General features: G+C 44.9%; 1 protein-coding gene across 1 annotated transcript in view; it reads right to left on the bottom strand.

The window, feature by feature from the left end:
• The window catches only part of ABCB11 (ATP binding cassette subfamily B member 11), a 142,047-nt gene extending 120,272 nt beyond the window's left edge, over positions 1-21,775 (bottom strand). The window contains 2 exon segments of the mRNA XM_044303160.1: positions 12,100-12,121; positions 21,649-21,775. Coding sequence (XP_044159095.1) covers positions 12,100-12,121; positions 21,649-21,775 — 149 coding nt within the window.
• Between the last annotated feature and the right edge of the window lie 2,351 nt (positions 21,776-24,126).

The following is a 24,126-nucleotide window of genomic DNA, read 5'->3' as shown; positions in this document are numbered from 1 at the left end:
TAAAGACGGCCCTGACAATGGGGTCGGAGTCATTATTTTGTAACTGGAGAAAGCACTATGGGAAAATAGCAGCTATAAAAAGGAGAATTTTTGTACTTGGACACATTATAAGGGGGCCACTATGGGGACATAAGTTCTACTGGGGGCACTAAAAGGGGGTAGCTTTTTGTACTGACATGTTATAAGGGAAGATTTTTGTACTGGCACGTAAGGGGGCATTTTTTGTACTTAGCGCACATTATTACTTGTTCTACAGGGGCACTAAAAGTTTTTTTTTGTACTGGCACATGTTATAAGAGAACATTTTTTGTTTTTGCACACATAAGGGTGTATTTTTGTACTGCCACACATTATAGGGGAGCATTTTTGTATTAGCACACATTGCAAGGGGGAATTATTTTACTGTCTATCCTTATAAGGGGCAATTTTTGTGGTACTGCCACACATTATAAGGGGGATTTTTTTGTACTGGCACACATTATAGGGGAAATTATTACTACTGGGGGCACTATGGGGGCATTATTACTTCTGGGGGCAAAATGAGGGACATTATTACTGTTGGGTGCTCTGTTACCACATAGTGCACATTGGCAGAGAATTATTACTATTGGTGGAACTTTTGGGACGACTGTTACATTGGAACGTTATGCAATTAGACACTATGATCTGCTGCCAACAAACAAAGATTTTTAAACATGCTGAAAGAGCCAGACTGCCCGATGAATGAGCTCATTCATCGGGTAATCATCAGCAGTATTAGACTGCCGGATCATGGCTAACAAGCATTCCTACGAACACTTGTTAGAGATGATTGGCCCAACAATCGCCTGCCGTAATACAGGATTTAGATTCAAACCAAGGGGTACTTTGCCTTATTGAAGAGACACAGTGGTGTATGGAGATTTAATTGTTAGGCCCAATTAGAGGCAAGAACTCCAAAACAGTGCTTTCTGCAGATGGTTATTTCTGGTATGGTTGGTATGAGCTAATTTTCTTACGTCTTTTTCCCATGAAGCACTGCATGATGAATAAGTCTCCATACACCGATGTGTCTCCTCATTGAGAAACAGCATGCATTATCTAAGGTATCTTAGTTTATGTCTGGTACTGCTACATAGCCCCATTCAAGTCATATGGACTAAACTGGAACATCATACAAAGACCAGAGACCAGAAATGGGATGTTTTGGGGGGGAAATAGGTAGAACTTTTTTCCTAATCTCCCCTTTTAGCAAGGTGTTTAATGACTTTTCCTTAATTTTAACTCTGTACAATTGTTAGGATGTGGGGCAAGGGGCCTTAAATGTATTACTCTGCAGGTGTAAATTGTATAATTACTGCAATCACTTTGGTCAGTAGATGGCAGCAAAGGATAACATGCCAAAAGTCTATATGAGCTGCCTATAAGAGTAAAGTTAATAACCTGTTTTGTTTGCAAAGTTGGTAATTACCATAGCTAATTTAATGCTGTTTGTGTACCCCTACAAGAGTGATAGCAGGCTGTATATGCAGGTTTGACACAGCACTTAGCAATTGAATTATTGCATCACACTCTCCCTGTAAGGGGAGGAGGGGCCGAGAGGAGCAGGAAGTAAACAGACGGAGGTTGTTCTTGGTGCAGCTGGAGACCAGGAGAGATCTTTTCTGCAGATTCTGGAAGGGAATGGACCGGCTTACAGTGAAGACTGACGACAGCACGAAGGAGAAGTTTGCAGCGACCCCAGGAGTGTCGTGTCTGTGGCATCCAGTTCTGGAGTGGACCAGGAAATAAGTTAAAGCACCAAGAACCTGCTCAAGGAACTGTAAGTGGGCTCTTCCAAGTCACATTGCACGACACTGGTAGAGTGGCATTTGGACAGACAAATACGCTCCAAACACAGTTGCATTGTGGTGTACGGGCTGCAAGCTAATGCATATCTCTAAGGGACTCATGCGCTGACACCTTCCTATCTCACTGGCTGCTCATAGGGTGTTATATTCCCTTTGAGCTGGAGTAAGGATTACAGCTGCAATCTAAGGGACAGACATCATTTACCTGTGGATTACAAATAGGGAAGTCTGATTTAAAGAGACAGACATTTACCTGTGGATTACAAATAGTATTGCGCAATACTTAGGGTGCACCCAAATGAGGAACTCTTCCAGGAACATACAAGTGGACTTAATGGACTTTGGCGAAAACATCACATTTACTGGTTTATTGTCAGGCTACTTTCTCACTTGTGGCAGAGTGATCCGGCAAGCAGTTCCATAGTCGGAACCAGGGCCGTTTGAAGGAATTTGGGGGCCCCAAGCAAAATAGACATGGAGGCCCCCCCCCCTCCACGCCCTCCCCACCTTACGCACGCAAAGCCTACAGGAACCACAGTATAGTCATACAGTTTAAGTTCACCCACACTTTATATAAATAAAAAAGGAGGTTTACAGTGCAAATACTGTGGATGGCACTGTTTAGGGGGGGATCTGTGGATGGCACTGTAGGGGGATCTGTGGATGGCACTGTTTAGGGGGGATCTGTGGATGGCACTGTTTAGGGGGGAGATCTGTGGGTGGCACTGTTTAGGGGGGAGATCTGTGGATGGCACTGTTTAGGGGAGGGGGGATCTGTGGATGGCACTGTAGGGGGATCTGTGGATGGCACTGTAGGGGGATCTGTGGATGGCACTGTTTAGGGGAGGGGGGATCTGTGGATGGCACTGTAGGGGGATCTGTGGATGGCACTGTTTAGGGGAGGGGGGATCTGTGGATGGCACTGTTTAGGGGGGGGATCTGTGGATGGCACTGTTTAGGGGAGGGAGGATCTGTGGATGGCACTGTAGGGGGATCTGTGGATGGCACTGTTTAGGGGAGGGGGGATCTGTGGATGGCACTGTTTAGGGGGGGGATCTGTGGATGGCACTGTTTAGGGGAGGGGGGATCTGTGGATGGCACTGTAGGGGGATCTGTGGATGGCACTGTTTAGGGGAGGGGGGATCTGTGGATGGCACTGTAGGGGGATCTGTGGATGGCACTGTTTAGGGGAGGGGGGGATCTGTGGATGGCACTGTAGGGGGATCTGTGGATGGCACTGCCATCCACAGATCCCCCTACAGTGCCATCCACAGATCCCCCTCCCCGACGCTCACAGCAGTATATTTATAAACTAACTACTTTAACTTTATTCATTGCTCATTGCTGAGCTCTTAACTTGGATTATTTGGATATCTCTTACTTTGTCTTCGCTCCGGTAACTAACAGCAGGCAGTGAAGGCAGCGCTCACTCACTGACGTCACGCGCCTGCGCCGCCTAGTGGGAGGAGCAGGCGCCTGACGTCAGTGACAGTGAGTGAGCGCCGCCCCCCGCTGCCTGCTGTTAGTTACCGGAGCGAAGACAAAGTAAGAGATATCCAAATAATCCAAGTTAAGAGCTCAGCAATGAGCAATGAATAAAGTTAAAGTAGTTACTGATTGGTTTAAAATATACTGCTGTGAGCCGCGAGCCGCGTGGCCCTGTATATTCTAACCCCCAGGCAAGCGTCCCTGTCACCATGGGAACGCCTGGGGGTTAGAATATACCATTGGATTTGAGTTTTTGCGATCTCACTGAGCTCGTAAAACTCAGATCCGATGGTATATTCTAACCCCCAGGCGTTCCCATGGTGACGGGGACGCTTGCCTGGGGGTTAGAATATACCATCGAATCTTCTGAGTTACTCTGTTTGGCCCCGTCCAGCTCGGGGCCCCAACCAGCTCGGGGCCCCAAGCAATTGTTTGTTTTGCCTGTCCCTTAGCGACGGGCCTGGTCGGAACTGCCTGCCGGATCCGGCAAAACGTATGCCAACTGATGGCATTTGTAAGACTGAGCAGGATCCTGATCAGTCTTAAAAATGCCTGATCATTCAGAAAAATGCATAGAAATGCAGGATCCGTCTTTCCAGTGTCATCCAGGAAAACGGATCCAGCATTTATTTTTTTCACCTTTCTTTCGGTCTGCGCATGCGCAGACCAGAAGGACGGGTCCGGCATTCCGGCATTTCAGAAAAATCCGGCATTCAGGCAAGTCTTCAGTTTTTTGGGCCGGAGATAAAACCGTAGCATGCCACGGTTTTATCTTTTGCCTAATCAGTCAAAATAACTGACCGGAAGACATCCTAATGCATCCTGAATGGATTGCTCTTTGTTCAGAATGCATGGGGATAAAACTGATCAGTTCTTTTCCGGCATTGAGCCCTTTTGACGGAACTCAGTGGCGAAAAAGAAAAACGTGTGAAAGTACCCTAAGGCTGTGTTAAATTCACTGCTGGTTTATTTTCTATGTATCGATCTGTTTTACATATTCTCAACTTCTTGTTCATTATATTGTTCAATAAACTCAACTGCTGGGAAATAACCGTTGTCTGTGTCTGTGTGGCATCGTGTACCCTCTGTACCTGTGGGCCCAGCCCTCGGTTTTATTTCACAATGCCCATATATTCAACCGTTCCTCAAGTGTTTAAAGGCGTTTCCAGGGTCAGCATACTGATGTACTATCCTTGGGTCGGTGAGAGCCTAACTCTCGACACCCCATTTATCGACAGCGTTGTTGTCTCTTAATTTTTTCCTAGATCCATCAAACTGCACACTATTCAATGGAATGAAGCTGCAAAAAGTAGATGCCAAGCAGGTAGGTGGGCAAAGGTCAAACAGTGTTGCGGGTTATTTTTGGACATCGCCTCAGTCCAGTAGAAACCCAGCCTAAGGGTCTATTCACTCATCCATATGAATTGGTGCGGACTTGTTCCGAAATTTTGCGGAACAGTGCGGATCCATTCATTTTCAATGGGGCTACGGAACGGAAGTGCCAACGCGGACAGCACACAGTGTGCAGTCCGCATCCGCACTTCCGTTCCGCAGCTGTCACGGACGGTGTACAGGAAACAAGACAAAGCAACATGCATATATGACTCACTGGATCCAAAGCTAAGGAACCAAAAGGGAGACCCCTGCACAAGACCTGAGACTTTCCCTGGCTGCTCAGCCTATGCAAAGATCCCAGAGGTGGATGGTTGCATATCCACGTACCTCGACTATATAACCCCTGAACACCCTACAATAGTGAGGGGACACGACCACCGGCTCCCTACACCAGACACGGAGGGAGTCAGGGTCACCTGGGATCCAGCAAAGCAGAAAATAACAGATAAATGTTCAGCACTTAACTTAGTAGCAGACTGGAAAACAAGATCAGCATGCACACACACTCCAGGAAGTAGTATAAGCCGCCCAGTAATGCATTATGGGGAGGAATTTAAAGGGAAGCAATCAGTCCAACTACATGACAGCTGAGAGAGGCTAACGAGATGAGGAACTGAACATCACAACAAAGAAAACTCAAGGAGGAGGTTCTGAAAGGCTTCTGTCAGAGCTTCTCAGCTGTCTGGTTGTGACAGTACCCCTCCCTCTACGAGTGGACTCCGGACACTCAGAGCCCACCTTCTCAGGATGGGACCTATGGAAAGCCCTGATGAGACGAGAGGCCTTAATGTCCGTCACTGGGACCCACATCCTCTCCTCAGGACCATAACCCTCCCAATGAACAAGGTACTGAAGAGAACCGCGGACAAGACGAGAATCCACAATCCTAGAGACCTGAAATTCAAGATTCCCATCAACCATAATCGGAGGAGGAGGCAAAGGCGAGGGTACAATGGGTTGAACATAAGGTTTCAATAAGGACTTATGAAAAACATTATGGATCTTCCAAGTCTGAGGAAGATCAAGACGGTAGGCAACAGGATTGATGACAGACAGGATTTTGTAAGGCCCAATAAACCTAGGACCCAACTTCCAGGAGGGAACCTTCAATTTGATATTCTTGGTAGACAACCACACCAGATCACCAACATTCAGGTCCGGACCAAGCACACGTCTCTTATCTGCCACACGCTTATATCTCTCACTCATGCTCTTTAGATTATCCTGAATCTTTTGCCAAATAGATGACAAAGACGAGGAGAATCTGTCCTCATCAGGTAAACCAGAAGACCCCTCTCCCGAGAAAGTCCCAAACTGCGGATGAAACCCATATGCACCAAAAAATGGTGACTTATCAGAGGACTCCTGACGACGGTTATTTAAAGCAAACTCAGCAAGGGACAAAAAAGAACACCAATCCTCTTGATTCTCCGCCACAAAACAGCGCAGATATGTCTCCAGATTCTGATTGACGCGCTCTGTCTGGCCATTCGACTGCGGGTGGAAAGCAGAAGAGAATGACAACCGAACCCCCAAGCGAGAACAGAAAGCCTTCCAGAATCTGGAAACAAACTGCGTGCCCCTATCAGAGACTATGTCTGAAGGAATACCGTGCAATTTGACAATGTGATCAATAAATGCCTGCGCCAGCGTCTTAGCATTGGGCAAACCAGGAAAAGGGATGAAATGCACCATTTTGCTAAAACGGTCCACCACCACCAGAATCACAGTCTTCCCTGAGGAACGAGGCAGGTCCGTTATAAAGTCCATGGACAGATGTGTCCAAGGACGGGAAGGAATGGGTAAGGGAAGGAGAGGACCTGATGGCCGTGAATGAGGGACTTTGGCACGAGCGCAAGTCTCGCAGGCTGCCACAAAACCCTCAACCGACTTACGAAGCGCAGGCCACCAGAATCTCCGAGCGATGAGATCCAGTGTGGCTCTTGCCCCCGGGTGCCCAGCAAGGACCGTATCGTGGTGTTCCTTAAAAATCTTGTGTCTTAAAGCGAGAGGCACAAACAACCTCCCAGGAGGACAAAGATCAGGAGCCTCTGACTGGGCTGCCTGCACCTCTGCCTCCAATTCAGAAAAAAGAGCAGAGACCACCACACCTTCAGCCAAAATGGGACCCGGGTCTTCAAAATTCCCGCCTCCCGGAAAACAACGTGACAGGGCATCTGCCTTCACATTCTTAACTCCAGGGCGGAACGTGACAACAAAATTAAACCTAGAAAAGAACAAAGACCATCTGGCCTGTCTCGGGTTCAGACGCTTGGCTGACTCCAAGTAGGCCAGATTTTTATGGTCAGTAAATACGGTAATAGGGTGTCTGGCTCCCTCTAGCCAATGGCGCCATTCCTCAAAAGCCAACTTGATGGCCAACAATTCCCTATCTCCCACATCGTAATTTCTCTCTGCGGAGGAGAGTTTTTTCGAGAAAAAGGCACACGGTCGCCATTTGGCAGGAGAGGAACCCTGAGACAAGACCGCCCCCACACCCACCTCAGAAGCATCAACCTCAACTATGAAGGGTAAAGAAATATCAGGTTGCACCAAGATGGGAGCGGAAGCAAAACTCTCCTTGATATTAGAAAAAGCCTTACGCGCCTCTACTGACCAAGAAGAAAAATCTACCCCCTTTCTGGTCATATCAGTGAGTGGTTTAACAATAGAGGAATAATTCAAAATAAACTTCCTGTAATAATTGGCAAAGCCCAAAAAAACGCATCAGCGCCTTCTGATTCTCAGGAAGCTCCCACTCAAGCACAGCGCGGACCTTCTCGGGGTCCATGCGAAAACCAGAAGCGGAGAGAAGAAACCCCAGAAATTGAATTTCTGGAACCGCAAACACACATTTTTCCAGTTTCGCATATAATTTATTCTCCCGCAGGATGAGCAAGACCTGACGTAAATGTTCCTTATGAGTTTTGAAATCAGGAGAAAAAATCAAAATGTCATCCAAATACACTAATACAAATTTTCCCATCAAATGATAAAAAATGCTGTTCACGAAATGCTGAAAAACGGCTGGGGCATTCATCAAACCAAAAGGCATAACCAAATTCTCAAAATGGCCCTCAGGGGTATTGAAGGCCGTCTTCCATTCGTCTCCTTCTCTGACCCTGACCAGGTTGTATGCCCCACTTAGATCTAATTTGAAAAAAGACTTTAGCCCCAACAACCTGGTTAAACAGGTCCGGGATCAGAGGAAGCGGATAAGGGTCACGAATAGTGATACTGTTCAGCTCCCTGAAATCCAGACAAGGTCTTAAAGAACCATCTTTTTTCTTAACAAAGAAAAAACCAGCGGCAACAGGTGACTTCGAGGGTCGTATGTGTCCTTTTCTCAGACTCTCAGAGATATAAGCACGCATAGCGATCCTCTCAGGTTGGGAAAGATTGTATAAACGAGATTTAGGCAGTTTGGCGCCTGGGATGAGATTAATAGGGCAATCGTACTCCCTGTGCGGGGGCAAATCCTGAACTCCACTCTCAGAGAAGACATCCGAAAATTCAGAGAGAAAAGATGGTACAGTCTTAGTAGCAACCTCAGAAACAGATGTCGTGAGGCAATTCTCTCTGCAAAAGTCACTCCAACCATTTATTTGCCTCGCTTGCCAATCAATGGTGGGGTTATGTTTAGTGAGCCAGGGTAGCCCCAACACTAGAGGAGTAGGCAAACCGCTAAGGACGAAACATGACACATCCTCAACATGAGCATCACTCACAATTAAACGGATATTGTGAACTATGCCCTTTAATGATTTCTGAGAAAGTGGAGCGGAATCAATAGCAAAAACAGGAATATCCTTTCCCAAAGTGCGCACCTGGAAACCATGAGTTATTGCAAATTGATTATCAATGAGATTGACAGCTGCTCCACTATCCACAAAAATCTCACAAAAAATGTTCTTGCTCTCTAGCGCCACCCTAGCCGGCAGGACAAAACGGGAACTACAAGCAAACGGAAAACCTTCAATCTCCGCCTCAACCCTGCCAATAGTAACAGACGGAACATTTTTAAAAGATTTTTTCCTGTTTGTTTCTTTATTACTCCCAGAAAACTGCCTGAATCTCCTAGAAGGACAAACATTTGCCAAATGATTTATACCTCCACAACAAAAACAAACCCTCCCATGCGAGCTGAATCTTCTATTGTCAGAAGCAATCAACCCCAGCTGCATGGGCTCCTGCTCAGCAGGGGCTGACAGCGACCGAGACCCCTGCGCACAGAATGAGACCGCTGCACTGTCCTGGGACTGAGTATGACAGGAAGGGGACATCTCTCCTCTCTCTCTAAGACGCCTGTCAATACGAACGGCCTGAGACATAGCAGAGTCCAAAGAAATAGGCCTCTCATGAAAGGCAAATGCATCTTTCAATCCCTCTGAAAGACCATGGCAAAATTGACTTCGGAGTGCAGCATCATTCCAACCAGTATCAGCTGCCCATCTCCGAAATTCTGAGCAGTATATTTCTGCGGAATTGTTTACCCTGGCATAATAGACGTAGTCTAGACTCAGCCAGAGCAATACGATCCGGATCATCATATATCTGACCCAGGGCTAAAAAGAATTCATCCACTGAACGGAGAGGCCGTGCCCCCTCCGGCAGCGAAAAGGCCCAAGACTGAGCGTTACCCCTGAGCAGCGATATAATGATCCCCACCCTCCGTTCCTCATCACCAGAGGAATGGGGAAGAAGGCGAAAATGGAGTTTGCAAGCCTCTCTAAAACGCACATAATTCTCACTACCCCCGGAGAACGTATCCGGGAGCGAGATCTTAGGCTCAGAACAAACTCCATGAACGCAAGCTGAACCGGTCACTTGAAGCTGAGAAAAAGTCTTACGGAGATCAGCTACCTCCAATGAAAGACCCTGGAAGCGTTCAGCCAAAAGTGAAACCGGATCCATGCTTGAGACGGTTTTGGCGGCTTATAATGTCACGGACGGTGTACAGGAAACAAGACAAAGCAACATGCATATATGACTCACTGGATCCAAAGCTAAGGAACCAAAAGGGAGACCCCTGCACAAGACCTGAGACTTTCCCTGGCTGCTCAGCCTATGCAAAGATCCCAGAGGTGGATGGTTGCATATCCACGTACCTCGACTATATAACCCCTGAACACCCTACAATAGTGAGGGGACACGACCACCGGCTCCCTACACCAGACACGGAGGGAGTCAGGGTCACCTGGGATCCAGCAAAGCAGAAAATAACAGATAAATGTTCAGCACTTAACTTTAGTAGCAGACTGGAAAACAAGATCAGCATGCACACACACTCCAGGAAGTAGTATAAGCCGCCCAGTAATGCATTCTGGGGAGGAATTTAAAGGGAAGCAATCAGTCCAACTACATGACAGCTGAGAGAGGCTAACGAGATGATGAACTGAACATCACAACAAAGAAAAGTCAAGGAGGAGGTTCTGAAAGGCTTCTGTCAGAGCTTCTCAGCTGTCTGGTTGTGGCAGCAGCCCCGCAAAAAAATATAGCATGTCCTATTCTTGTCTGCAGACAAGAAAAGGAATTTCTATTGCGGTGCCGGCCAATTTGTGGATCGTAAAACACTTGCGGACATCTGAATGGACCCTAAAGGTAATCTGTCAGTATCCTTATCTGAGAAAACCACTTTAAAGGGAATGTGTCATCAGAAAATGATCTATTGTTTAAATTGTGGATCTATGTTTAATATATTTTAAAATAATTTTTCATGCTGTCATTTTTAATTTTCCATGTCAATATCTATATTTAACCAAAGCCATAAAATCCTGCAGTTTTTTCACTGGCCACTAAGCCTAATAATAGGCGCCACTTCTTGGTCTGCACAGAACACTTTACTGCAGTTATCTGCTTATCTGTCATTCTAATCCTGCCTGTAATGATATGACCTCTGTGTATAGATAAGACAGGATCCACCATTCACAATAGGGTATTGTCAAATCTTATCTATTCTTTCCCTGTACAATGTCCTCTGCACAGGTCACAGAGCATGCCCAGAAAACTCTCCATAGAAGTCAATGAGGTCCCCTCCTGACCATTGTGTCTATGGGGCTGCCGTAAAGCAATTTTCCTAATGCTTTCCAAATGCTGTTAAGGGCAGATCAGGCTAGATGGCCGCCCCTATAATCGTGTTTAGGAAATAGATAAAAAATAAAATAAAATGATTAGAAAGAAAGGATATATGCCGCTATCTGGTTTTAACTGGCAAATAAAAATTTTCATGACACATTTCCTTTAGGAGGTCGCAGAGTACAAACTTTGAAAGAATTGTCCTTTATTCACACATATTTGTGAGAACTCTTCAAGTTTTGTACAGAGTAAGGCTACTTTCACACTAGCGTTCGGGGCTCCGCTTGTGAGCTCCGTTATAAGGGGCTCACAAGCGGCCCTGAACGCATCCGTCCAGCACTAATGCATTCTGAGTGGACGCGGATCCGCTCAGAATGCATCAGATGACACAATCAGAATGCATCAGATGACACAATCAGAATGCATCAGATGACACAATATGGCTCAATCTTCAAACGGATCCGTCCCCCATTTACTTTCAATGTAAAGTCTGGACGGATCCGTTCAGGCTACTTTCACACTTAGAATTTTTTTTAACAATATAATGCAGACGGATCCGTTCTGAACAGATCCACCGTCTGCATTATATGAGTGGATCCGTCTCAGACGGATCCGCTCTGAACACAAGTGTGAAAGTAGCCTTAGAAATATTAATATTAGTAGTGGTATCAGCCATTCAAATCTTTTGTATTTTGAGTGAGATCACAGTAAAACCCTTTTAGGACCGAGAATCATGAGTGCAAAACTGCTGACAGACATAGGTAGGGGCCGGGGACACAAAGTAATGGAGTGCATTAAAAATGAACTATGAGTGCCGCTCCTGCAATACACCATGGATGGGCCTGCAAACTGCAGATCTTCAAGCTCAGTGTATGAGCAGTTCCACCCTGCTGCGAGTGACGGCTCTAGCATCCAACCAGGAGACCAATACAGTTGTCACTCTTAGCAGAGGGCAGGGGCTGTGCAGCTGCTCATTAACTCCAGCACCGCCTAACATATTTAAACAAAACTGCTGACAGCAGTTTTTGGATTAATGCATTCTCAAATTGGATATTTTTTCTACTTTTATAGTTGACTAATATTTCTGTTTTTCATTTTTTGCCAGACATAACGGCTTTTTTTTTTTCAATTGGAACCATCATCTTTTCAATTTGCCCGTATACCGTATAAGGAATATTGTCACGAAATTGTAAAAAATTGATCTTTACTCAGTTGTTTCCTCTTGTCCTATGAAGTATTTGGTACAACCAATTAAATTTATCCCATAAAATAATTGTCCTGCATAAAATAATACCAAATGTGCACACGTTACCTGATGACTGATGCACCGATTCCTGTCCAACACAAAGATCATCATTAATTCGGTTTTCTCCGCTAAGATATTGGTGGCATCCTGCTAGGATATGCCACCCATGTCAGAAAGGTGTGCGTTCACCTCTGGGAGCCGCACCTATATCTAGAATGGGACCTTCTAAGTGAGCAGAGAGCAGCTGACCATGCGCGGACGACCTCCATTCATTTTTATTGGACTGCCGAACACGAGTGTTGGCTCAGCTATCTCCAGGAGTCCCACAGGAGTGAATGGAGTATTAGCTGCGCTTGTGCTGTGTGCTCTCCCTTCAATAGCCTAGCTCACTCGCTTGGCTATTTTCGGAACTCCCATAGAAATGAATGGAGAGCACACGTGCATGCCGAGAGGAGAGGGAGAGGACAGGAGTGGTGCGGATGGTGGAGGCAAGGATAGGAGGAGTAGTAGTCAGAGAGGCGCAGTGAGGAAGCCGGCAGCAGGAGCTCGTCCTTCACTCACTGTGCCTGCGCCAAATACTAAACGATACGGCGCAGGCGCAGGATTTACGGGACATTGAAGAGAACTCGAAAGTAAATCAACTGGACCTGGGCGTGCCAAAGGGTGTGTAGACCGAGTCTCTAGGTGCTGAAGCAACGCCCCAGTAGCACCTAAAGGCTCATTAGCATATTGTAAACATCTCATTAGCATATTTTAAACATCGGCGGCAGGCAGGGAGTTATAAAGCATACTGTTATGTACTGCTGACATTAGCACATCGTTAATGTCAGTCAGTTACACAACGTTATTTCTCATGACAGAAACCCTTTAAGGGTGCATTCACATCACCGTTTAGCTTTCCGTTCTTCTGGTCCGTCAGAAGAAGAGAGAGAGAAAAAAAAAACTGGATCCTTAAAAAAACAGATCCTATGCAATCCTACCATTAACTGATGCAACAGGATCCATTTTTTTTTTCTCTCTCTTCTTCTGACAGATCAGAAGAACGGAAAGCTAAACGATTATGTGAATGCACCCTAACAGATGGGCTGTCTGTTTCAGTAATGGAAGGGTGCCTGAAGATTCCCCCTAACCAAATGCAGTGAAGTCCACAGCATCAAATACATGTGTTATGTTGCACTGATGTTTTGACCATGCACTGCCCTGTTTAATGGCCCTCAACCTTCTGATAACTTCAAAGATTCCTTCCCTCAAAGGTTGGGCCCTGGTTTTTAGCCACTATTTGTCTGGCGTAGCTCACAGGGTCAATATATCCCTGTTGGATGTTTCTCACAGACACCAGCTTCTCACTGTAGCTGCTCGCACATCGGATGCTGGCTGCACATTACACACTAGCTACAACTCCTAGCCGCTAAGGACCTTAACTCTTAAATCATCATAGCCTGTGGGATACAAACATTGCATACAGTACATTTTAACCCTCTTAAGCAGTGAAACACTGGGTCACTACATACGGCGCTAAGCTACAGTATGCAACACAGTGGATTGAGAATTCTGCTGCTAGCTCCATCCACGGTTTCCTGCACCAGCAGCTGCCCGGATTTCAGACCCCCACTGATCTGATATTAATGATCTGTCCTCAGCATAGGTCATCAATATCCAAGTCCTGGAAAGCCCCTTTTAACATACAGATTTTAGACTTGAAGCTTCTATGGCGTACAACAAGCATTGATTAATGGAACATGAATGCACACTTTGCTCCTGGAATTGAGTCTCGGAGGTCATTGCTGGGACATTAGGTTCAATGACCGTGATGTTCCTGAACTTTTTATCTAGGCTTAACAAATGCTACCATAAATTATTAAAGCTGATTATGATTTACATCCTGATTTTTCACAAGCCTTTAAATTAATCATTAATATATGACTCATAATTAAGAATAGACAAATAATAAATCCAGTTTTACGTTATAGCCTATATATGCACACTTATTGATTGTAACACTGTGTAACAGGGAAAACAAAAAAAAAAATCAATACTTGTATAACAGATACAATACAGTCAAGAAATACAAAATGAGTCAGAAGACATACATATTTTCCCAAATGTATAATTGCAATAAAAAGACCAAAAAATATATATAAAAATCATTTAACCATCTTTATATTATACAGGTCCTTCTCAAAAAATTTGCATATTGTGATAAAGTTCATTATTTTCTGTAATGTACTGATAAACATTAGACTTTTATATATTTTAGATTCATTACACACCAACTGAAGTAGTTCAAGCCTTTTATTGTTTTAATATTGATGATTTTGGCATACAGCTCATGAAAACCCAAAATTCCTATCTAAAAAAATTAGCATATCATGAAAAGGTTCTCTAAACGAGCTATTAACCTAATCATCTGAATCAACTAATTAACTCTAAACACCTGCAAAAGATTCCTGAGGTTTTAAAAACTCCCAGCCTGGTTCATTACTCAAAACCGCAATCATGGGTAAGACTGCCGACCTGACTGCTGTCCAGAAGGCCATCATTGACACCCTCAAGCAAGAGGGTAAGACACAGAAAGAAATTTCTGAACGAATAGGCTGTTCCCAGAGTGCTGTATCAAGGCACCTCAGTGGGAAGTCTGTGGGAAGGAAAAAGTGTGGCAGAAAACGCTGCACAACGAGAAGAGGTGACCGGACCCTGAGGAAGAGTGTGGAGAAGGACCGATTCCAGACCTTGGGGGACCTGCGGAAGCAGTGGACTGAGTCTGGAGTAGAAACATCCAGAGCCACCGTGTACAGGCGTGTGCAGGAAATGGGCTACAGGTGCCGCATTCCCCAGGTCAAGCCACTTTTGAACCAGAAACAGCGGCAGAAGCGCCTGACCTGGGCGACAGAGAAGCAGCACTGGACTGTTGCATGTCATTCGGAAATCAAGGTGCCATAGTCTGGAGGAAGACTGGGGAGAGGGAAATGCCAAAATGCCTGAAGTCCAGTGTCAAGTACCCACAGTCAGTGATGGTCTGGGGTGCCATGTCAGCTGCTGGTGTTGGTCCACTGTGTTTTATCAAGGGCAGGGTCAATGCAGCTAGCTATCAGGAGATTTTGGAGCACTTCATGCTTCCATCTGCTGAAAAGCTTTATGGAGATGAAGATTTCATTTTTCAGCACGACCTGGCACCTGCTCACAATGCCAAAACCACTGGTAAATGGTTTACTGACCATGGTATTACTGTGCTCAATTGGCCTGCCAACTCTCCTGACCTGAACCCCATAGAGAATCTGTGGGATATTGGGAAGAGAAAGTTGAGAGACGCAAGACCCAACACTCTGGATGAGCTTAAGGCCGCTATCGAAGCATCCTGGGCCTCCATAACACCTCAGCAGTGCCACAGGCTGATTGCCTCCATGCCACGCCGCATTGAAGCAGTCATTTCTGCAAAAGGATTCCCGACCAAGTATTGAGTGCATAACTGAACATAATTATTTGAAGGTTGACTTTTTTTGTATTAAGAACACTTTTCTTTTATTGGTCGGATGAAATATGCTAATTTTTTGAGATAGGAAATTTGGGTTTTCACGAGCTGTATGCCAAAATCATCAATATTAAAACAATAAAAGGCTTGAACTACTTCAGTTGGTGTGTAATGAATCTAAAATATATGAAAGTCTAATGTTTATCAGTACATTACAGAAAATAATGAACTTTATCACAATATGCTAATTTTTTTAGAAGGACCTGTATATCATTAGAAGGGGGATGTAAATGCTCCAATAATTTAATATTAGATGGAACATGACTAAATTATTAGGGCACGGTTAATCAATAGTTATTTATGGACCCTAATTTAATACTGTAGGTATAAAATTAATTATACTCAATTAGTGTTGAGCGAAGTGAAGCATTCAAAGCGGAATTTGGTTTAGGAAAACTTTGCAGTGAATCTGAATTTTCTCTCACTTCGTGGTAATGAATCTGTTTTTCCAGAAATAGTGGCTGCATGTGTTACTAAGTGAAAGTAAGAACGCAAGATCACCCATATTGCCATGCAGCCAACCAATCCGCAGATAGCCATCCCCTGTGATGTCACAGCCCAATAAAACCCTGATCACACGTGGTCTCCTCAATTGTCCTGTGAGCTGAGCATAGGGAGAGACGTGGCAAGTGCTCATGTGCTACGGTCAGTGTTGCTGAAAATGATTAATAGTAGAATATTGGAGAGGGAGAGTGCAAGGAGACTGCAGGAAGACATGTTGCTTCAGTTTAATTTATTTATTCCTACATTTAATTATTCCTACATCAGCCATTAATGTAATTCAATACCAATAAGATGGAAGCCTTTATTATTGCAGTGCCCAGCCTGTAAAACAATACCATCCAGTCTGCACCCCTTAGGGGGGTCAGGTCTTAATGATGACCATCTTCATCTTTTGGTGGCTTTACTTCTTACAAATCATACTTCAAAGTCTCTATGTCCTAAAAAAGTCAGCAAGATGCAGAGAGGAGGAGCTGGATGTCCCTGATGACATATTCTCATCGATATTAGATGATGTGGAAAAGGAGGAAAAGCAGATGGCAGAAGAAGGGCTCCCACCTGTAGGGCAGGAGAATGCTGGGGTTGGAGAATTGGGTATGCCAGAGCTGATTAATATTCTGTGTTTACTGTCAAATAACCTGCAGGAGATTGCAGCAATAATATGCATATTGTCCCCCACCTAACCAGCCAAACCCCATACCAGCAATAGCCCCTATATAAAAGTGCCATTCAGCCATTAACAATGAAAAAGAACTATACAGTGCAGTCTTCATTATTACATGAAAGGCAGCTGCGGTCTAATTAGCCACACGATTCTTCACCGCAGCATAGCCTCAACCCAGCCGCAGCAAGGCCGCTCCGTGTGGCTGTACCCTAAGGCAGAGTGGCCTGGTATACCTGATTTATAGTGATTTGTGACTAATTAATTTGTAAATAATCGAAGTTTATTATTAGTTAATGTGCAGTTAATGTGCAAGAAAATATATATACAGTACAGACCAAAAGTTTGGACACACCTTCTCATTCAAAGAGTTTTCTTTATTTTCATGACTATGAAAATTGTAGATTCACGTTGAAGGCATCAAAACTATGACTTAACACATGTGGAATTATATACATAACAAAAAAGTGTGAAACAACTGAAAATATTTAATATTCTAGGTTCTTCAAAGTAGCCACCTTTTGCTTTGATTACTGCTTTGCACACTCTTGGCATTTTCTTGATGAGCTTCAAAAGGTAGTCACCTGAAATGGTCTTCCAACAGTCTTGAAGGAGTTCCCAGAGATGCTTAGCACTTGTTGGCCCTTTTGCCTTCACTCTGCGGTCCAGCTCACCCCAAACCATCTTGATTGGGTTCAGGTCCGGTGACTGTGGAGGCCAGGTCATCTGGCGCAGCACCTCATCACTCTCCTTCATGGTCAAATAGCGCTTACACAGCCTGGAGGTGTGTTTGGGATCATTGTCCTGTTGAAAAATAAATGATGTTCCAACTAAACGCAAACCGGATGGAATAGCATGCCGCTGCAAGATGCTGTGGTAGCCATGCTGGTTCAGTATGCCTTCAATTTTGAATAAATTCCCAACAGTGTCACCAGCAAAGCACCCCTACACCATCACACCTCCTCCTCCATGCTTCACGGAGGCATGTAGAGTCCATCCGTTCACCTTTTCTGCGTCGCACAAAGACACAGTGGTTGGAACCAAAGATCTCAAATTTAGACTCATCAGACCAAAGCACAGATTTCCACTGGTCTAATGTCCATTCCTTGTCCATTCCTTGTGTTCTTTAGCCCAAACAAGTCTCTTCTGCTTGTTGCCTGTCCTTAGCAGTGGTTTCCTAGCAGATATTCTACCATGAAGGCCTGATTCACACAGTCTCCTCTTAACAGTTGTTCTAGAGATGTGTCTGCTGCTAGAACTCTGTGTGGCACTGACCTGGTCTCTAATCTGAGCTGCTGTTAACCTGCAATTTCTGAGGCTGGTGACTCGGATGAACTTATCCTCCGCAGCAGAGGTGACTCTTGGTCTTCCTCTCCTGGGGCGGTCCGCATGTGAGCCAGTTTTTCTTTGTAGCGCTTGATGGTTTTTGTGACTGCACTTGGGGACACTTTCAAAGTTTTCCCAATTTTTTGGACTGACTGACCTTCATTTCTTAAAGTTTTTCTTTACTTAGCTGCTTTTTTCTCGACATAATACAAATTCTAACAGTCTATTCAGTAGGACTATCAGCTGTGTATCCACCTGACTTCTCCACAACGCAACTGATGGTCCCAACCCCATTTATAAGGCACGAAATCCCACTTATTAAACCTGACAGGGCACACCTGTGAAGTGAAAACCATTTCAGGTGACTACCTCTTGAAGCTCATCAAGAGAATGCCAAGAGTGTGCAAAGCAGTAATCAAAGCAAAAGGTGGCTACTTTGAAGAACCTAGAATATGACGTATTTTCAGTTGTTTCACACTTTTTTGTTATGTATATAATTCCACATGTGTTAATTCATAGTTTTGATGCCTTCAGTGTGAATCTACAATTTTCATAGTCATGAAAATAAAGAAAACTCTTTGAATGAGAAGGTGTGTCCAAACTTTTGGTCTGTACTGTATATATATATATATATATATATACACACAAACCGGATTCCAAAAAAGTTGGGACACTAAACAAATTGTGAATAAAAACTGAATGAAATGATGTGGAGATGGCAAATGTCAATATTTTATTTGTAATAGAACGTAGATGACAGATCAAACGTTTAATCCGAGTAAATGTATCATTTTAAAGGAAAAATACGTTGATTCAAATTTTCACGGTGTCAACAAATCCCCAAAAAGTTGGGACAAGTAGCAATAAGAGGCTGGAAAAAGTAAATTTGAGCAAAACGAAGAGCTGGAAGACCAATTAACACTAATTAGGTGAATTGGCAACATGATTCGGTATAAAAAGAGCTTCTCAGAGTGGCAGTGTCTCTCAGAAGCCAAGATGGGTAGAGGATCACCAATTCCCACAATGTTGCGCAGAAAGATAGTGGAGCAATATCAGAAAGGTGTTACCCAGCGAAAATTTGCAAAGACTTTGCATCTGCCATCATCAACTGTGCATAACATCATCCGAAGATTCGGAGAATCTGGAACAATCTCTGTGCGTAAGGGTCAAGGCTGTAAAACCATACTGGATGCCCGTGATCTCCGGGCCCTTAAACGACACTGCACCACAAACAGGAATGCTACTGTAAAGGAAATCACAGAATGGGCTCAGGAATACTTCCAGAAACCATTGTCAGTGAACACAATCCACCGTGCCATCCGCCGTTGCCAGCTGAAACTCTACAGTGCAAAGAAGAAGCCATTTCTAAGCAAGATCCACAAGCTCAGGCGTTTTCACTGGGCCAGGGATCATTTAAAATGGAGTGTGGCAAAATGGAAGACTGTTCTGTGGTCAGACGAGTCACAATTCGAAGTTGTTTTTGGAAATCTGGGACGCCATGTCATCCGGACCAAAGAGGACAAGGACAACCCAAGTTGTTATCAACGCACAGTTCAGAAGTCTGTATCTCTGATGGTATGGGGTTGCATGAGTGCGTGTGGCATGGGCAGCTTGCATGTCTGGAAAGGCACCATCAATGCAGAAAAATATATTCAGGTTCTAGAACAACATATGCTCCCATCCAGACGTCATCTCTTTCAGGGAAGACCCTGCATTTTTCAACAAGATAATGCCAGACCACATTCTGCATCAATCACAACATCATGGCTGCGTAGGAGAAGGATCCGGGATCCGGGTACTGAAATGGCCAGTCTGCAGTCCAGATCTTTCACCTATAGAGAACATTTGGCGCATCATAAAGAGGAAGGTGCAACAAAGAAGGCCCAAGACGATTGAACAGTTAGAGGCCTGTATTAGACAAGAATGGGAGAGCATTCCTATTTCTAAACTTGATAAACTGGTCTCCTCAGTCCCCAGACGTCTGTTGAGTGTTGTAAGAAGAAGGGGAGATGCCACACAGTGGTGAAAATGGCCTTGTCCCAACTTTTTGGGGATTTGTTGACACCATGAAATTCTGATTCAACATATTTTTCCCTTAAAATGGTACATTTTCTCAGTTTAAACTTTTGTTCCGTGATTTATGTTCTATTCTGAATAAAATATTAGAAGTTGGCACCTCCACATCATTGCATTCAGTTTTTATTCACGATTTGTATAGTGTCCCAACTTTTTGGAATCCGGTTTGTAATATATATATATATATATATATATATATACTGTATATATAAACAATGATATTACTCAAAAGTTGTGACATAGTGTTCTGCAGTGCCGTTATCGTGCCAGACCTCAGACTTCTATGTGTTTCGCCATGTGGCTTCCTCTGGAGTTACTGAGTATTGTTGGAGGATTATAACTAGAGATGAGTTAAAAATTTGATTTGGCTTCTTTCCCAAATTCTACAAAAAAAAGTTGCCTTGTGACATTTATAGAGAGAGATTTCATTTTTGGTATATTTATTGTAATTATACATTATCTGGGAAAATATTCAGTATAACTGTTTTTATGATAACTGTTCTAAAACCTAGTATAGAAGAGATCCAAGTGAAATCCAATGGACCACACTGAAGAAGAATGCGGCCCTGTTCTTGCCATCAAATCTGAAGGAATTTTTGAGGTTTCAAATCCATCTTAGAGCCTCTGATGCATATGTGCCTAAATAATAATATTTCCCAAAATTCGGATCATTTAAAGAAATAGACAACCAAGAGACATCGCAAGGCTTTCCTTCACCTGGAGCAATATTGTTTGTTGTCACTTCTGCTGCCACCTCCAGCACCCAGGACGCATGCCTAGCACGTCACTTCACACCTGCTACGCCCCACTTCTACAGGGCCTCTAACAAGATGACTGCATAGAGCAGGGTTTACTTTTTGTAAGTGTTCATTTCCCTGGGTCTGCTGCTTTGTTCGGGTCCGATTTACGATACCAATTGTGTATTTTTCAGTTTTTCTACTTTTGCACAATAATACCACTAAAACATAGTTTTTTGACCCATAGCTGTTTTATTTTTCAAATAGAACCATATGTGGACTTTTTGCAGGATGAGATTTTTTTAATGGAACAATTAAAAAATATCTAATTTACGGGGTTGTCTGTTCAGAGCCTGTAAAACAGCTAGGGCAGCGCTAAAGTCCGCCCAACAGAGGCGGTGATGTCACCGAATACAGTGCTGGGTGGGAGTCTCCACCCAGCAGTAGGTTATTATAAACAAAAAAAAAAACTTGCCCTGCGCGATCCTGCACAGGGCAATACCGATATCACAGGGCCTTCCTGGGGGAAATTCTGGGTTTGTCTGGGTTCAGCTCTAAACCCGGACAACCCCTTTAAATTACATTGTCCTCTGTGTGGCCCAGCTAGCATGCCCAATGCATTCTGTGGGTCATTCAGTATAAGTAGTAAGGCTGAAGCTCAGCCTGTGTTTGTGGGAGGGGCGGAGGAGGCCTATTTAGTGCCACCTCACGCTCCCATCATGGACGCCGCGCTCTCACGTGACGTCTCTGCGCATCGAGGTTACAGTGCCGACGCTGCCACTCACCTACGCTGCTGCCCCTTCCAGCCTTCGCTCGAAGTATTCCTTCCTCTGGAACCGCGCTCCCCCGGTAAGCCAAGCGGCGCCTCGAGCTGCTCCCTGTCCTGGGAGCCTCGGCGCCGCGCTCCCACATACCCGCATGTCGCTTCCTGGCCCCACCTCCCGCTGAACGCCAGGCAGCATTGAAGCCGAGTCCCCAGCGCTCCCACTTATTTTGCATGTTCGCAACCTGGCCCCACCTCCCGCACTGGCTGGTCTCCAGGCAGCACTGACGCCGGGTCCCTGGCGCAGCAACCCCCCCCCCCCCCCATTAACCCCTTCACCTGGCATCCCATGAAATAGCATCCTGGCTTCACCAGGGTGCTTTACATACCTGGGCAATGAGCTGGCTGGGGCTCCAGCAACAACCAAAACAAGGTTTCCAAACAGTGGAAGCCCATGCACGCCGCCCACAGCCATGCATCAGATACTTCACCAAAGTCCCACACATGCCGGAGCCAGGCCCCAATCAATCAAAAAAAAATAAAAAATTTTCAGGTACACACATACGTGGTATATTTCATTCCACGCCATTATCTGCCACAGCAGAGTCATGTCAATGTTTTTCTTCCTTAAGTTTCACCAACGCCATGGTCTGCCACGCAGCAGATTCATGTCTTTTTTCCTCAGGTTCACTCACGCTATTGTCTGCCACGCAGCAGATTCATGTCAATTTTTCCTTCCTTAAGTTTCGTCCACGCTATGGTCTGCCACGCAGCAGATTCAGGTCAATTTCCTCAGGTTCGCTCACGCTATGGTCTGCCACGCAGCAGATTCATGTCTTTTTTCCTCAGGTTCACTCACGCTATTGTCTGCCACGCAGCAGATTCATGTCAATTTTCTCAGGTTCGCTCACGCTATTGTCTGCCACGCAGCAGATTCATGTCAATTTTTCCTTCCTTAAGTTTCATCCACGCTATGGTCTGCCACGCAGCAGACTCATGTCAATTTCCTCAGGTTCGCTCACGCTATCGTCTGCCACGCAGCAGATTCATGTCAATTTTCCTCAGGTTTGCTCACGCTATTGTCTGCCACGCAGCAGATTCATGTCAATTTTTCCTTCCTTAAGTTTCATCCACGCTATTGTCTGCCACGCAGCAGATTCATGTCAATTTCCTCAGGTTCGCTCACGCTATTGTCTGCCACGCAGCAGTTTCATGTCAATTTTCTCAGGTTCGCTCACGCTATTGTCTGCCACGTAGCAGATTCATGTCAATTTCCTCAGGTTCGCTCACGCTATTGTCTGCCACGCAGCAGATTCATGTCAATTTCCTCAGGTTCGCTCACGCTATTGTCTGCCACGCAGCAGATTCATGTAAATTTTCTCAGGTTCGCTCACGCTATTGTCTGCCACGCAGCAGATTCATGTAAATTTTCTCAGGTTCGCTCACGCTATTGTCTACCACGCAGCAGATTCATGTCAATTTTTCCTTCCTTAAGTTTCATCCACGCTATGGTCTGCCACGCAGCAGACTCATGTCAAATTCCTCAGGTTCGCTCACGCTATTGTCTGCCACGCAGCAGATTCATGTCAATTTTCCTCAGGTTTGCTCACGCTATTGTCTGCCACGCAGCAGATTCATGTCAATTTCCTCAGGTTCGCTCACGCTATTGTCTGCCACGCAGCAGATTCATGTCAATTTTCCTCAGGTTTGCTCACGCTATTGTCTGCCACGCAGCAGATTCATGTCAATTTCCTCAGGTTCGCTCACGCTATTGTCTGCCACGCAGCAGAATCATGTCAATTTTGCTCAGGTTTGCTCACGCTATTGTCTGCCACGCAGCAGATTCATGTCAATTTCCTCAGGTTCGCTCACGCTATTGTCTGCCACGCAGCAGATTCATGTCAATTTCCTCAGGTTTGCTCACGCTATTGTCTGCCACGCAGCAGATTCATGTCAATTTCCTCAGGTTCGCTCACGCTATTGTCTGCCACGCAGCAGAATCATGTCAATTTTGCTCAGGTTTGCTCACGCTATTGTCTGCCACGCAGCAGATTCATGTCAATTTCCTCAGGTTCGCTCACGCTATTGTCTGCCACGCAGCAGATTCATGTCAATTTCCTCAGGTTTGCTCACGCTATTGTCTGCCACGCAGCAGATTCATGTCAATTTCCTCAGGTTCGCTCACGCTATTGTCTGCCACGCAGCAGATTCATGTCAATTTCCTCAGGTTCGCTCACGCTATTGTCTGCCACGCAGCAGATTCATGTCAATTTTTCCTTCCTTAAGTTTCATCCACGCTTTCGTCTGCCACGCAGCAGATTCATGTCAATTTTCCTCAGGTTCGCTCACGCTATTGTCTGCCACGCAGCAGATTCATGTCAATTTTCCTTAGGTTCATCTACGCTATTGTCTGCCACGCAGCAGATTCATGTCAATTTTCCTCAGGTTCGCTCACGCTATTGTCTGCCACGCAGCAGATTCATGTCAATTTTTCCTTCCT

The sequence above is a fragment of the Bufo gargarizans genome, chromosome 8 (assembly GCF_014858855.1).
Source record: "Bufo gargarizans isolate SCDJY-AF-19 chromosome 8, ASM1485885v1, whole genome shotgun sequence".
NCBI lineage: Eukaryota > Metazoa > Chordata > Amphibia > Anura > Bufonidae > Bufo > Bufo gargarizans.
The sequence above is the reverse complement of the archived record's forward strand: the minus strand, read 5'-3'. Positions and strand labels throughout refer to the sequence as shown.